The 15,301-nt window shown below is 40.4% G+C and overlaps 1 protein-coding gene across 1 annotated transcript in view; it reads right to left on the bottom strand.

Annotated features, from left to right (window-relative positions):
* Positions 1–11,999: 11,999 nt before the first annotated feature.
* Positions 12,000–15,301, bottom strand: part of LOC104375937 (vitellogenin-1-like) — a 42,668-nt gene continuing 39,366 nt past the window's right edge. The window contains 2 exon segments of the mRNA XM_086617658.1: positions 12,000–12,118; positions 15,110–15,271. Of these exon segments, the coding sequence (XP_086473784.1) occupies positions 12,000–12,118; positions 15,110–15,271 (281 nt within the window).

Raw genomic sequence — 15,301 nt, 5'->3', positions numbered from 1 at the left:
TAGCTACGAACAGTTCCTCCGTGCTCGGCTCCTAAGAATCTGCAGGGGCACTTGGAAAACCTGTACAGAGATTTATTTCCCTGGCCCACCAAAGCACATTTTTGTATGCTTAGTAAATCCAGCGCAGGAAAGCTTAAAGGTTAGTTACAAAGGCAAAAATATATCCTTAATTCCTTTAACCATAAAGGCTTGGTTCTCCTTTTTTTCCGCTCTGTAAACATTCACGAAGCTTTTGTAAAAAGACACATTAGGGCTTTGTACGTACCTTGTGTAGGTGTAAAAGTGACTTAAAAAAGAGACTGTAAAGGATCAGATGTCATAATCCTAAAGTGCCATTATTACTGATTTGCATCTGTAGACCTGCTTTTGAGCTAATACAGTGTAATTAATTAGTTACATTTGCTGAATACAGCTCTGAAGTGACCATCTGCAGTGGGATGTGAAAAAAAAAACTGAGAAACCAGCTACAAAAAGTGGTGACTCTCACACCTGGCTAACATGACTTCCCTTCACCTGTGTGGAAGAGCTCCTGAAGCTAGAGATTTTCTTTTAGCAGAGTTTAGGTTTTGGGTCACATCACTGCTTGTGTTTGAAATATGCTTTGAGGAAGTAGAAAGAGTAGCAGGGAAAAAGATGATGGTCTGTGTTGGCAGGAATGAATTAATTTGCCTCTCGCACCCATGCAAACATTGGCTTTGGGAAGCAGTATCCATTCCCACTGCCACAGCGTGTCTCTTGATGGCTGTGTCAGGGGACTGCTGATATACTCAATATGTTTCACTGGTTAGGATGAAACATCTTGAAAATGTCCAGCTTTCTCTTAATGTTTTTTTATTTCTCTGCCCTCCCTTCCTATGTTTGAAGGATCTCTGGCTAAGGAATGGTGTAGAGATAGATGGTCATTTCAATTCACATTGTGTCATCTCAAAGACTTTTTTTGAAGGTAATAGGCTTTAGTAGTAGATGAATAATTCTGGTGGTGTTAGCCAACTTTTGAGTCATCTCTTTCCTGAAAGCCATCATGTGCTGTGGTGTCTGGGTGCTGACAGAGGGCTGGAGCTCATGGGGCAAGGCTCACCAGACCTCCAGGAGAGGTGGTGGCTGAGAGCAAACTGTCCTTGCCCAAACTGCACTGTGGTTGGCATGAAGGCATGGGAGCAACTAAAACTTACAATCTCCTCAAACAATGCCTTTGAAAATATTTTCCTAAGATTTTTACTTTGCTTCTGTCACAAAAAGCAAGACTGAAAAACAGTTCGAGAGCTCTTTAAGATAAATCCTTTTGTGCCTTTCCTACAGATGCAGGTAATTGCAGAGAGATTTGGGATCTGTCTAAGTCAGATCCTGCCCATTAAAAAATATATCTCAGGGTTGGATTTGACATGCAGTGTTGACATCCTTCTTTCTATAGTAAGGCAGATGATGTGTTTAGCAGACAGCTACTTTGACAACGTCCCTTCTGAGTAGCTGAAGGAAAATGCTGAAAATTTCCTTTTGTTTTTGATATTTTGTGTGCTTGCTAGGCTAATCTTTATAAAATCCTGACACCAGAGGAGGTCACACTTACTGCTACCAGAGGCAGATGCAACTCCAGAGACATTAGTGAAATCATATCTCATTGCAGTTATGAAACTGGACCTTACTTTGAAGAAAAACATTGCCTTGTTTACATTGAGAGGAGAACAGATTCACCAGATTTTGAGCTTTGATACCAATTCTGCAGGCTTACACAACCACAGAATCTTTCCAAACCTATCATTTCTTTCCATTAGGAAAATCACGCACACAAACCTTTCAAGAAATTATCAAAAAAATATTTCCTCCTTGTAGTTTGAATTGCATCTTGAGATATTCCCTAGACATTGTACATGTTCTTTGCTTTCTTCCTTTCACTTTGTTAGAAATTACTTTCTGTAACCTAACATTGAATAGCTAAATGCTATATTATGTGATAATGACTAACTCCAGAAACAGACCCTGAAGCCATTATAAAGAGCTATTGAATGAGACTTGAACTGCCAACATGCTCCTTCAGAATGCGATGAAAGCCAGGCAAGTGCCTTGTAGGAGTCAGTCTAGATGCTTCATTGTATCACTTCCTTTAACAGGAGATTCCCAGAGTGGGATCTCAACAATTTTCAGGAAACCTTCCAACTGGTTACTATGAATGTATTTTTCCACACGGTGAAATATATCTAGTTTGTTTTCACTTATGTTGGTTTGACTCATATCAAGATGCATACTAAATTTTTAATTGAATGTTTGAGAAGAGTGTTTGACTTACAAATTTATAAAATTTTTAAGGACACGGGTAATGAAGAGGCAATACGTTTTGGCAGAGTTGCAACTGTGAATACTTTTAATGTGTCTGATATTGGCGTGTCTGGTAGAAGATACCGTTACCATATCTTTTCCGAAGGTATAGTAAAACAAAGAGACTTCTTCTCACGCAATAAGCTATAATTTAAATTGATTACATATTAATGCAGAGATTTTTTTTATGCAATGGCTTGGCCACGTTTGCCCTCTAGTGGCAACGAGTTCGCAAACAGCCGTCTCCCAGGAGCCCAGCGGGAAGAGCCCTCTACAGAGGACATAGATAATGGATTTTGTTTAGCTCCGTTGTCTGATTTACGGTTCAGTCTATTTATCAGACTCTACAGTGAGCGCATAACTGTACAGGGAAGGCTTTTTCGCACCTAGAGGTCAGGGTGAAGTGTGAGTAAGCCTACTTTCCCGCTGCTCCGTTCCCTCAACAGCAAGGCTGTAGAGGAGATCATCAAGTTTCTTATCTGGAAGATAAGCACAGCAGCAGCTGGCAGGAGCAGAGGGGGCTACAGTTAGGTTTCCTGGGGGCTTGCTGTGGGAATCTGTTCAGCTTGTTGAGACACACTTGATTATGTAGTGTTTTCATTATGACCCTGCTTTCTGTCTAACAAGGGTAAAAATAAGCTCCACAAATAGTATAATGAAGAATTCAGGCAAAGAGAAGAACTTAAAGTAGGACTAAAATTGAAAGGTGTTTTTATATGAAGAAAATCTTTTGGGGAGGGAAGGGGGTAACAAAACCCAGCAGATGTGAAATTGCTGTGTGATAACCAAGTAAGCAACCTCTTAGTCTGTTGTTCAAAAAAATTATTGCAGTTTTCAGACTTGAGTCATCAGAATAGTATGGCAGACTATGACACATATTTTGTTTCTCATACTCTGATTTAAATGATCTACCAATATTTTTGAAGCAGAAGAAACTTTTTTCTTTTTTCTTTTTTTCTTTTCTTTTTTCTTTTTTCTTTTTCTTATTTCTTTTTTTTCTTTCTTTTTCTTTTTTCTTTTTTTTTTTTCTGAAGTGCATGTCAATGTGGAGGAAAATGGTGAGATTCAATGATTTAAGTGCTGTTAATGCAACTATTGAGGAAATGATTGAAATTCCAGGATGATGTAATGTGGAAATTATCAGGTATCTTCCTGAGGGGGCTGACCCTGGGTCACCCCACTTCATCTGTATTCCAAACACCCACTGACTTGAGACCATTTGTTTTTAAAAAGTACTATTTTTTTACCATCTTAGTTGCCTTAAGATGAAGTGCTTGTAGAATGGTGGAAGTGTAATCAGAACCTCATTGGATGAAGGACTTCCCGAGCTAAAATATGAGTTTTGCAACTTAGCTAAGCAAATACATTACAGCTAGCAGTGATGAAAATCTCACATTGTCTCCAGCACAGAGGTTATCGAAGGTTATGCAAATGTAAGCTGTTGTGACAGGGCAATGCTTGTCTCTTGTGCTCGATATGGAGCTGCAGCTAAAAGGAGACTTGATGACTGAAACAATGGTGAAGGGGTGGACACAATTACAGAAAATATTGATATTGCCATTAAATATGGTGCAGTTTAGGCATCCAGTCCTGATCACCTAATCTCAAAACAAATCTGTTGCATATACAAATCATTGAAATATGAATCTCTTTAAAATGAGACTTTTAAGGAAAAAATGTTGTCCATAAGGACGATAATGATAAGGCAAGAGTTCAAGAGGAGCAAAAACTTATACATTTCAACCACTCTTCAGTGCTATGCTGAAAATGTGCAGCAGGTGAGAAAAAGTGACATTCAAATGTTTGTACTGTAAACGATTTAGCCTTAGAATTGCTAGCAGAAGCTTTGAAAGAAAAAAATCCTTCTGAATTATATTTATGTTTGTATTGACATGATATAAATCAATACTGTAGTCTGAGCTATGACTATGCCTTGTCCAGGCCAGGATTCTCTCTGTAGATGTTCATGTAAAGCTGCAGATTTGGTAGGATGGAGGAGCACACAAAGCACAGAGCTTTGCTTGTGCTGGTAACCTAAACCTTGACCTTTAATACCTAGTCTGTGCCTACCCACGAAGAGAAAGCTAGAATGGGATGCCAAACAATGTACAGAAAGTGAGTGCTATGGGCTTCAGATCCTTTCAAAAATACAAATGAAATAAACCCATCACACCACACCTGAAAAGCTCCTTTGTACGAGTGAAGAGGCAGAGGCAGTACTTGCTGCCAAAGGGAATGACATCTCAGGGGAGTTTCAGGCTGTCACATCGCGTTTTGCTCTGCGCAGGAGGGAGATGTCGGCATCCCAGCATTTCTCATAAGCGGAGCAATCCATTTTGTCGATCCACCAGCTGGCCAAAAGGTGGGGGGAGTGCCAGCTTCCCTGTCTGCCTGGTGCTAACCAGCTGGCCCTGGGCATGCTTAGGAGCCCGCAGAGCCAAGCTGAAGGCAGGAGGCAGCGCGGGGGAGCTGGCTGCTTGCTGGACTCAGAGCTGGCAGCCTCACCCGGCCCAGGAAGCTGTGTAATCCGTACGGCTGCAGCTGGGGAGCTGAGGACTTGGCAAAGGGGCAATCTGCCTGCCAGATTTATTTTGGTCTATCAGACAAGGTCACCAATTAATTCCTCTGGAGCATTTCAGTTTGGTTGCGTGCAGATTTTCCAATGTAAAGCTGTAGCATTGTTGAGATTGATGCCCGGCTTCACAGAGGAAAGTAAAAGACTTAGATACAATGTAGGTGTTTATTCTCAAGACTGAAATCCTTAATACTCCCTTCTATACCTTTAAATAGCAAAATCTGTCAGTCTCTAATTTTCAGAATCTGTGCAGCTCTCCAGCATCCTAAAGAACAGCCCTGCCTGTGCTCAGAAGCGCTGAAAAGGCCACATGGCTCAGTCTCTTCTCACGCTAAGACATGAAAAGCCTCACACAAGATGTTCCTCCCTCTACACCCTTTAATCTCTATCAGTGGACCCCACAAAAGCACAGTATCTGTGATTATGCTCATTCAATGACACAGCTGAGATTCCCACTTTTTTTCATACAATGATTTAATGGGTTGAACAGTCACCTGATATATGGGACTTCTCCCCACCCCACCATCTCCCAGCTGAGTTTCAGAAGGGGCAATACAGCTGCCAGAACGTAGAAGATGATTTTAGGTATGGAAACCTGTTCCCATGCAGCCCACGGCCCTGGGAAATAGGATGTGTATGATGATCCCTTCAGCATTTCCTATTGAATAGTCTAGGTTATCAGGCTGGTGGGGGAAGATACCTTAGATCCCACCTGAAGTGCTTAACTCTCCTTGATATATGGAATTTAGTACATCACTCTGGCTCCAGACACATGAAAGTCAGGTCTTGCAACTCAGCAAATTGTAGTGTCAGAGACAATGGAAGCCCTGTGACTCATGGGGTAGAGATGTCCAAGTTGGTATCGGATAGAAGTGGGAAAGCCACATTTCACAAAGGTGAAACACCATTCAGAGACAGTGTATCTGCATTGAGTCTAAAGTAATGTAGACACATTAGTATCACGGTGAGATAAATGTTTGACTGCCAGTTCCAGCCGCAGCCTGAGCCTGTGTCAATCTCTTACGCTTATAGTGAATTTAATCTGTATATCATCCCCCAAGTCTCATGGTCATGAGCAGATCTTGAATATTAATAGTTTTATTTTGACCACATAAGCAGGAATCTAAGCAGAATTCTAGCATGTTAGCTTATTCAGCCTGAATTCTTGACTCTATTTCTTTTGCTATAATTATCTTTTTATCAGCTGGCAAGAAAACAAAGCATCAAAGCACCTCTAGCTAGAGTAAATTCTCAACTGCATGAGAGACAGATATGACCACTATAAAACAAGGCACTTCAATATTGTTTCATGTAATGATCTATAATGTTGAGTTAGTTCTACTTGCGAAAGTTAAGACAATATGTGGAGGAAATAATGTAAGAAAATAACAGAGAGAGGTTTGAGGGGAGCTAGTCACGATATTTCATGCATTTGTCACCACTTATTATATTTTGAAATTCATTTTATTATTTAGAAGATTGTAAGAGTCACGGAAGTGCCCTGAAACTTCAAAATGAAAAGAGACTATAACCCATTTCCCCAGTGAGATGAAACAAAGATGTGGCAGAAGCCCGAGGACTGTAATTTCAGTACCCTCGTTTAGCACTATATTTGTTATAGTGACCCTTGCAGAGTTCGCACGGAATTCAGGATTTGATGGTGCAAGTCTCCAATAAGTATTCTTTCTTCAAAGCTTTCACAATCTATGTAAAGGCAAAATGCATCAAAGACAATGTGGAACGTGGCTATCCAGTAATAGGATCCAAGCTTACTTGGACTAATGGTATGTGCAATCTGATGAGTCCCAGTTAGCTGCTGCTGTAAAGATTTTGACTTAATTTTGCCTCAATTATGCAGATGGTAATTGGAGTACTCCCGGATAATCTGCAGAGGTCTTGGATGTTCAAACTCCTTCTGGGCCCTGAACTCCCACCTCACCTAACATCAACAAACCGCCTTTAGAACGACTGCTGTGTCGCTCATGCCCCTGGCCCTTAGCCTGTTTGCAACCACAGAGTGGGGAAAGATACTGCAGCAGGAATGCACAGAGAGAAGAGTGGGAGCAAGTCTGCAAAGCTCCAAAAGCTTCAGCAGGCTGATGTTTTAACATGGGGTGCAATGCGAGTTTTGAAGCTGCTTACATAGCTTCTAGATGGGGCATGGTGCTCAGTTGCAGGGCTGCCGGCTCCCTCCTGGGAGCTGGGTGAAGGTATGCTGGGGTGCCCATGCTTGTCCTGCTGTGAGAAGCTGAAGAGGCCAGTGGACACAGATAAATAGAGAAGGGAAACTGGGACATCAGGAAGAGGCTACAGATCATGAAGGGAAGTGCTGTGATCAGGTCTATCTGTACACATATGTAATTCCTGCTTCCCAAAACCCATCTGAAAGCAAACTCAATAATATTAGGACATATAAGCATTTGCTGTGAGTTACACCTAAGTGAACTGCATTGGGGAAAAAAGCAGGAAAACCAAGTTTTTTCAGTACATTGAAGCATTTTTGGGTACCAAAATAATAACCTTCTCACACTGATTGAGGAAGAACCATAAGTACTATTTTTGAACAGCTTTGGATTTTCTTAGTAGACTGTTCTCACAGACCTGCTTGCCATGTAATTACTGCCTATCCAGCAATAACAGAAATGAGAATGTCTTAGGCAATGTCTTTTTCCTCCAGAGGCAATGTGAAATGGTGTTCAGAAAGGTATAGAACTGTAATGTACTTACAGGAAAAAAACACATAGTAATCAAGTGTGTAGGTTAGAAGGCAAAAAAAACCACCCCAAACCTTGATTAGAATTTATATAAAACTGCCTGGAATGTAACAGACCTATAAATAAACCTTGAGGAAAAAGATTTAAAACATTGTTAGTAAAAAAAAAGGCCAGTAGATGGCATGAGAGACCTTGAGATTCAACCTAAGGCTCAGGTGGCCATTAATAGCTACTCTCTTCTGCAACCTTCTGTGCTGTCTCTGGTTTTAGCCGTAACTACTGTATTTGCTAGATTCCCGAGGTTTCTTATTCATCAGCTGCGCTTAGATCCACACAGTACATTTATTTTTAGGGACAACTAAAGTTCGTTTAATAACTCATTCAAACATGCTGAGTAAAAGCCTAGCTCTGTTGAGTTTAACCATTGACTTCACTGGGGTTAGAATTGTACACGTTATTTTATTTTAATGCTCATGCTGCGGAGCAGGCATTTCATTTCCAGGAGGGGTCTGATATTAACGATTTTGTCCTTTCCTATCACACTGCAGCTTCTTTCTCCGGAGCAGAATGACCATGCTTTCCTGAGAGTCACTGTGTCCTTTAAAATTAGTGAATCAAAAGAGCCAGGTCTGATGGACAAAAGGTTTGTTGTCTTTGTCTAGGATACAAAAGACTGTGTTTCCAACAGCCTTTTGCCTATCCCACTGTAATAGTAGGATCCAATTGTAGGCTTTTATGAATAATCCACTAACCAAAGCTGACTGTGAACAAATTAAGTACATTGTTTTGATTTTTTCCAAATGTATAGTTATTTTACACTTGGATGAATCTGAAAATGAAAACCTTCAACTTTGCAATAAAATATACTCATGTGGTTAGGAGATCTAGTGGAAAAATTTACTTTTCATCTCTAGAATCACTGAAAAACTTGCAAAAGACATATGGGACTATAAATTCATAAGCATTTCTGACTCCATCAAGTAGGTAAGTAGTCATATCCTTCTGATGCAGAAAATGAGGCACAGAAATCCCCAGCCTCATGCAAACCCACATTATTGAGCTGCAAAGGCAGGATTAGGACTCAAGCCTGGCCTATGCTTAGGCCTGCATTTTTTTTCTGACACTTTTTTTAAACAATACTGGAGTACTATAATTGCAGGGTCATATTCCTTGATTACTACAGTAAAGTCCAGCGTTCATTAATTCATATAATCGAGAAGCACTAGGAATGAAAAGTAGAGTGCGTAAAAGCTCAGACTGTGAAGTACACATTTTAATACTCGGTAGGCTATACAGTTTTGGTTTGCTTTATAAGATAGGACAGGCGTGATTTCCAAATGAGGTTTAAATCTGGACTGCAGATACCCTCCCAGATGGGTTGGAAATGCCTATGTGGTGCATTAGAAACTCCGGAAGGGCTTTTTCACACTTGTACTGCTAATGCTCTTAATTCTTCTGGCAAAACAAGCTGGTTCTAAGTGTTTTGCTTTGCCGTACCCACTGCCAACCTCAGGCTTTACTAACTTCCATTACATTTGGATTTTACAGCTGCAACATCAGCAGAGTCTTTCAGTCAGTCAAAGGCATTCAGCTGTCTCAGCAAGAGGGCACTGACGAACAGGAATTGGACAGAAATGAAACTGCCCCTTCGAAATGGTAATGATAAGAGCAGTGTCTGCCCCGTGCCCTGCGCAGAGCAGCAAGAGGAGGATGCCTGAGTTTGCCGCCGAGCACCTTCCCCTCTGGCTGCCTCGCTGGTAGAGCCATGGTGAGTGAATTCCCTGGCCGTGCTCTGACATTGTGGGGCGTTTTCACCTTTCTTTCCTGTCTCTAGGACAGTGTGTGACCTTGGAGTTTCTTCAAGACTTTTGGGCTTGAGCCGTCGCACGCAGCATCTTGCTGTTAGGAGCTTTATCGCCCTTGAACACCACAGCCAGTGGGAAGAGCTAACCAGGTAGCTTCTGTGGGGGAAGAGGTGTATGTGTGTGGTTTTAGCAGGGGTACAATACTGTTTTCCAGGCATGACAATTTAGCAGAAAGAGATATGTAGCTGTTCTGGTGGCTCCTTTTCATTGGGGCACCAGAGGTGCCTTCTCGTTAGTGCAGGATCCAAAGTGGGGCTTCAGTAGGGACAGCTCTGACCTGGCACGCTTATTGTTTTTTAATACAGTATGTATTATTAACTAATATGGGACTGCTGATCAGTATTTCCCTCAAAGTTTTTTCCAATTACTTTAACCATCTGTAAATTTTTTCCTGGAGAAGACATTTGACTTTATGAGCTGCTTGTATTTTTTGTACTGTACATCCCAGCTTGATCATTTTTAATTAGTGTCATGCTTCTGTGTAGATGACTGTGTTTTACTGCGAGCAGAATTACTTCACTTACTAATGACTCTTTGCTGTTACTAAATTCCTGTTCTAGTAGTTGAGCATGAAAGTTTTTCTTCCCTCACTGCTTTTGTCTTACGTGAAGTAGTTGACTGGCAAAAGGTTCCCTTTTGTAAACAAGTGGATTAAAGAGCAAGGCGCTGGATTAAAGATGATGGTGTGATTCTATGAAAGTCAATGACAAATCTCCCATAAGCCACAGTGAAAACAATACCAGGAAGAAAAGGGCTCTCCAGGTGTAATCTTAGTGTGATTTTTTAAAGGAAAGTGGAACACAATACATCTCCCCTCCTGTTTGGGGCTACCTTTTTTGCAGTGTGGCACGTCTGATGAGTTAGCAAAACACAGCTTTTGTACAGGGAATTTGTGAATGCTTTATTACAAACAAAAACACAAAGAACTCATGTTATTGGTCTTAGTTTGAACATACTTGCATGAAGGAAAAGCTGTTGAATAGAGCACTGGCTATCTGCATATAGACCCAGTGGACATGCAGGTTCTCAAATACAACATATAGACTAAATTAAGGCTGGGGGAAGGGAAAGAGGCAGATAATTCCCTTTTGCCCTCTGTAGGTTATCTTCGGGAGAGAGGCTTAGAGGCAGAGGCAAACATGCTTGCCGCAGGGTAAGTGCACTGGTTTGGAAAAACTCAAAACAGTATTTTCTTCTGGAAGTACTGAAATGAGCACAGTACGCTGAGAAAAAACTGGATCTTTTCTAATTTCAAATTAGTTGTAAGCTGCAATTCGAGAGCTAGAGAAGTACTACACATACTGATGTTTCTGCTCTGAGAAAAGTTATTCTGTAATTGTTCAGCTATTTAGTTTTCAATCCTCTTTGTGATAGCTCAGTATTTAGTTAAAAATAAAAGTATTTTCTTTAATGACATTTTCCTGACAGCATTTGGGTTCAGCAATACCTTGCCCATGCTAAGGCTTGCCTTGGAAGAGCATGCCGTCTACTACTGCCTGTTACGGAAAACATATCACGGCTCACTGCACAGCTGATTCATGTACAAGGTGAAGGAATATTGTGCCATTGCTCAGGGTCCGAAGGTGCCACCTACTCCTGATCCCCTGGGGTGGGAGGGAATTGCCTTTCCCCACAGGCCTAGCGAAAGCTGGCAGATTGACACTTCACTGGTTAAACACAGCCTAACTGTCCTGCTTGTGCTTCATTTGAGCTCTATGATGCTATTAATCTTACATATGTTTCTATGTATTAATTTTTTTGCAGTACTTGGAATGTTACCTGATGTATTAATGTTCCCTGAAGTTTTCGAAGGCATCATTTTCATAGATATACAATAGAAAATGGTAAAGAAACAAACAAAAAAAAGTTCCTATTCATACTTTTAGCTCATGAAGCAACAGCACATCCATTGAAATGTAAATTAAAATGGGGACTGTGTCACACACTATAGCTCACTGGAAACCTACAGTGGGGGTCTAGCAGTCCAATTCATTCCTTTGTAGAATGTACTAAGGCTAATGGTCTTGCTGGGAGTAAAATGTATTTTTTTTTTCAGAACAGTTCCAAGAACAGACTTTGCTCTTTACCAGAAAGCATAAAAGAAAACAAATGCTTACTGTGTCTTTAGTGTGTTAAATATGAAATTCTTTGCACAATAGAATGTTAGCAGTAGCCATAATAATGTTTTCCTTTCATCACCTAGTGAACATAATTCCAAGAGAGGACTGCTGTAATTATATTTCAGATAAAAGGAAGCAGAATTTCTGGATAATATTATAGTTAGTCTGATTGTTTTGTTGATAGGGAAAAATAAAAAGAAAGACCACATGAATACTTATTTAATGAACAACATATTTATTAAGCAGTGCAGACTGTACATAATGTATTTGACTTTGGATGCAATGCAGTAGGCTTATTTTCTTCAAGCACATTTCTTAATATTTTACTACAGCTATTACGTTCCCTTCTTATCCGTCCAGCTATTCAATTATTTGTATAGTATGTCTATAGCACAATACTAAAATGTTTAGCTTAACTACAGTCGCTAGCGCAGGTACAATCAATGTCAGCATCCACAGACTCCACAACATCCTCAGATGCAGATTTCTTATCGCTGCTTCTCTGCCATTCCAGCAGGCTTACAGCAGTATCTGTCAGAAGAGTGAAGCCGTTGTTAACTAACATCAAGCAAATTAACACATTTCAAGGAAATATTGTTTTGATGGCTGCCAACTCCCTCATCAAGTAAAGAATGAAATCCTGCCCCCACAACTGACATCTGACTGACTTATTGACTTGGAGCAGGATTTTCATCCATGATATAATTACTATAATGCTTCCCTAAAACCAAAATGAATAACATTTCATGAAGCACGCAGACAACAAGCAGGAGGCTGTAAAAGTGCTGGAGATAGCCACAGTCAATGTAAGACCACCACGAACCAATATACATCAGCAATCTCTTTTTATGTTAGTGCTGCATATCACTGCATATTTCAGCTGACTATTTGTCGAAGTTCATTCTGAAGGATAAGCCCTTTGGAGAATTTTCAGAGGTTCATAAACTTCTAATTAAAGTTTCCCATATATTGTGAAATCTGGCAGAGCATTGTCAGTTGCAGTATTAACCTTACCACACTGCTTTATCAACAGCAGCTTGAATAAGCCATATCCCTTAATGCTGAAATAATCTAAATGGAATAATGATATTCATCCTTCCAATAAAAATTCTTAGCTAGTTGGAGGTTTATCATTGCATCTGGAAGAATATTAGGACATCCATTTAGATTAAGTTTGTGTAATGAGAATGGGTAAAGCTTTCATAATTTTACCTCCATTTGTTTTATCCCTCAGTTGGACAATACATTTATAACATGCCATCTCTCATCACAGGGAAATCTGGAGACTGCTGTATGGGTTTAGGTTGTGTCAGTCACTTATCTCCTGAAATGTTAACATTCTCCTTGGCTAAATTACTGTCCAACCTAAAGCACAGGTTTTGCATAATAAATCAGATAATAACTATTTCCCAGAAACGTGCTGGAGATGCTTTTTAAAAATATAGAATATTTTTAAGCTGTGAAATGAGAAATGCTACAAAATGTCTGGGTTCTGTTTTTTCTATACATTAATTCTTGTTATGCTTCTTACTCTTGGGCACACTGTGGGTCTGATCACATTCATATCCATGTAGGAAGTAGTTCCCTCGGCAAACTGGATCATGGCTGAGTAACTACGATCCCTATGGGTAGGGATTGTGGCATGTTTGAAATGTAAACCAATACATGGACTTAAACTTGGAGAGATGTCTGCCTCAGTCAAGATCCTAAGACTATAGTCTCACTGATTTCATGACAACAGGGGAAATTCTGCCTTCTTTAATTTTTCCTTGCTCCACCAGTGACAGTGCTGGAGTCCCTCTCTTTTGAAACAGCAGACTGTCAGATTTGAGTTCTCATATAAAGAGCTGAGAACAGGTCTTTGTCCAGTATACACAAATAAATATTCTCAGCTTGAGAAAGAAGGGGATTTTGTTTCTGCTGCTTCTCCAAGTCATCGAACAAAGAAAGAAAAACAGTTTTTAAGGGCTGGCCTTGTATTCCTATTGATGCTTAGCCTGAGGAAAAGCAATCATCTTGCTAAAAACCACAAACGGCATCTTTTCCCTTCCTCCTTCTCCTCTTTCTCTCTCTCTTCCCTGTCCTCTTTCTCCTCCTCCTCCTCCTTCTCCTAAGGATAAATAAATTTAAAAAACCCTCTTGATTAGGAGTGCTGCTAGCAGACTTCTCAGTCTCTGGTTCAGTAAATGAACCAGAGAAGCCTGCAGTTGCTGTAAAAGCAGCACTGGCTACAACAACTAATGTATCTTTTTTCCGATTTTTCTCTTTCTCACACATTTCTGTGAGGGAATGAGACAGCTTTGTTATAGCCTAATATTCTGAGGCAGTGAGCGGCCTGGGGTGATGACATTTTAGAGATACAGACTTGGACATACAAAAGAAATCTGCGAAACATGGATATAACAAGATTTTCGAAGTTTTTTTGTTGAGGGTGGGTTTTTCCTTTCATAAAAGAATGCATCTATTCACATCTCAGGGAGCCATCAGAAAACTATTAGCACTCTCTCTGTGCTACTTGTTGAACAGGCTGTTGTAGATGGCTGACCATTATAGTAAGATACTCGTTGCTTTTATTGGCTGATTCAGCACATGGCAGATTTCAATAACATGAGCAAAGTGCAAAGTTTTACATAGATGTTGTTTAAAATCAGACATAAAATACTCTGTTCTCCAGTATTACTCAACGCAGGGATACATTGGCTTCAGTGAAACTACACAGGAATATCTCAGCTAACAACGGATTTGGCCAACAATGGTTAACACAGAGAACAGACCATTTCAGTAGATATTCCCTAATGGTAGGCTTCCCCCTAAGGTACACAAGTACTGTGCAATTCATTAAAAGATTTAGGCATCAGAAATATCTGCAGGTTCCAGGCTGGATTCTCCTCTCATGCTTATAAAACTTTAACATGAACCTGTGTTGGACAATGCACCACATCCATGACAAATTGGTGTACGTGAAAGCAGAAAAAGGCCCAGTATTTTCAAAAAGCTGGAGCATGAGTGTATGTGTATAAAATATCTTCAAAAACAAAACATTTTTTGTAACAATCTAGAGGACATTTCAGCAATGTGCTTTTTGCTGATGCATTGCACAGTGCCATAGCATGGCAGCCTAATCATAGCAGTTATGTCACACTACTTGACTGACTTTCAATCGCCTTCCTTGCCCTGGTCTACACAAAATTGCAGGCTGTAGTGTGCATAAAAGGACTCAGTGTTGCTTATCTCAACTTTATGGAGATTCTGAAAATGTGAAAAAATTCTTATCAATCACTACTGCCCCTTTTACCACCTCAGATGTTTTTCTCAGATGATGCTACCTGCCACCATCTAAACTAGCTTTTAGCTGGCCAGTACTGTCAGTGGTTATAGCAAATACTAATGGGATTAAAAACAGCAGCCCAGAGACGAGCCGGAGCACTACAGGTCTGTGCGTGGCAGTGCTGTGTTTTGTTCTTTTGAGTGCTCTGACAGAGCTCCTACAGTACGTGACACAGCGAGAGAAAAATATTGTACCTTTTGGGAAACAGCGGAAGCCAACCTTAACCGAAGTTTTTTCGATTGGAGCGCAGTCTTTCATACATTTCAGTACTGGGTCAACAGAGTAGCATGTAGATTCCTCTCCATCAACAGTAGGATTTCGATTCAGCTTCACGTAACTGCGCTGCAGCTTGCACCCTAAGAAGAAAAGGAAAGGTAGTTAAAATT

Source organism: Tauraco erythrolophus, chromosome 10 (assembly GCF_009769465.1).
Source record: "Tauraco erythrolophus isolate bTauEry1 chromosome 10, bTauEry1.pri, whole genome shotgun sequence".
Lineage (NCBI taxonomy): Eukaryota > Metazoa > Chordata > Aves > Musophagiformes > Musophagidae > Tauraco > Tauraco erythrolophus.
This window is presented reverse-complemented; position numbering and strand designations above follow the sequence as displayed.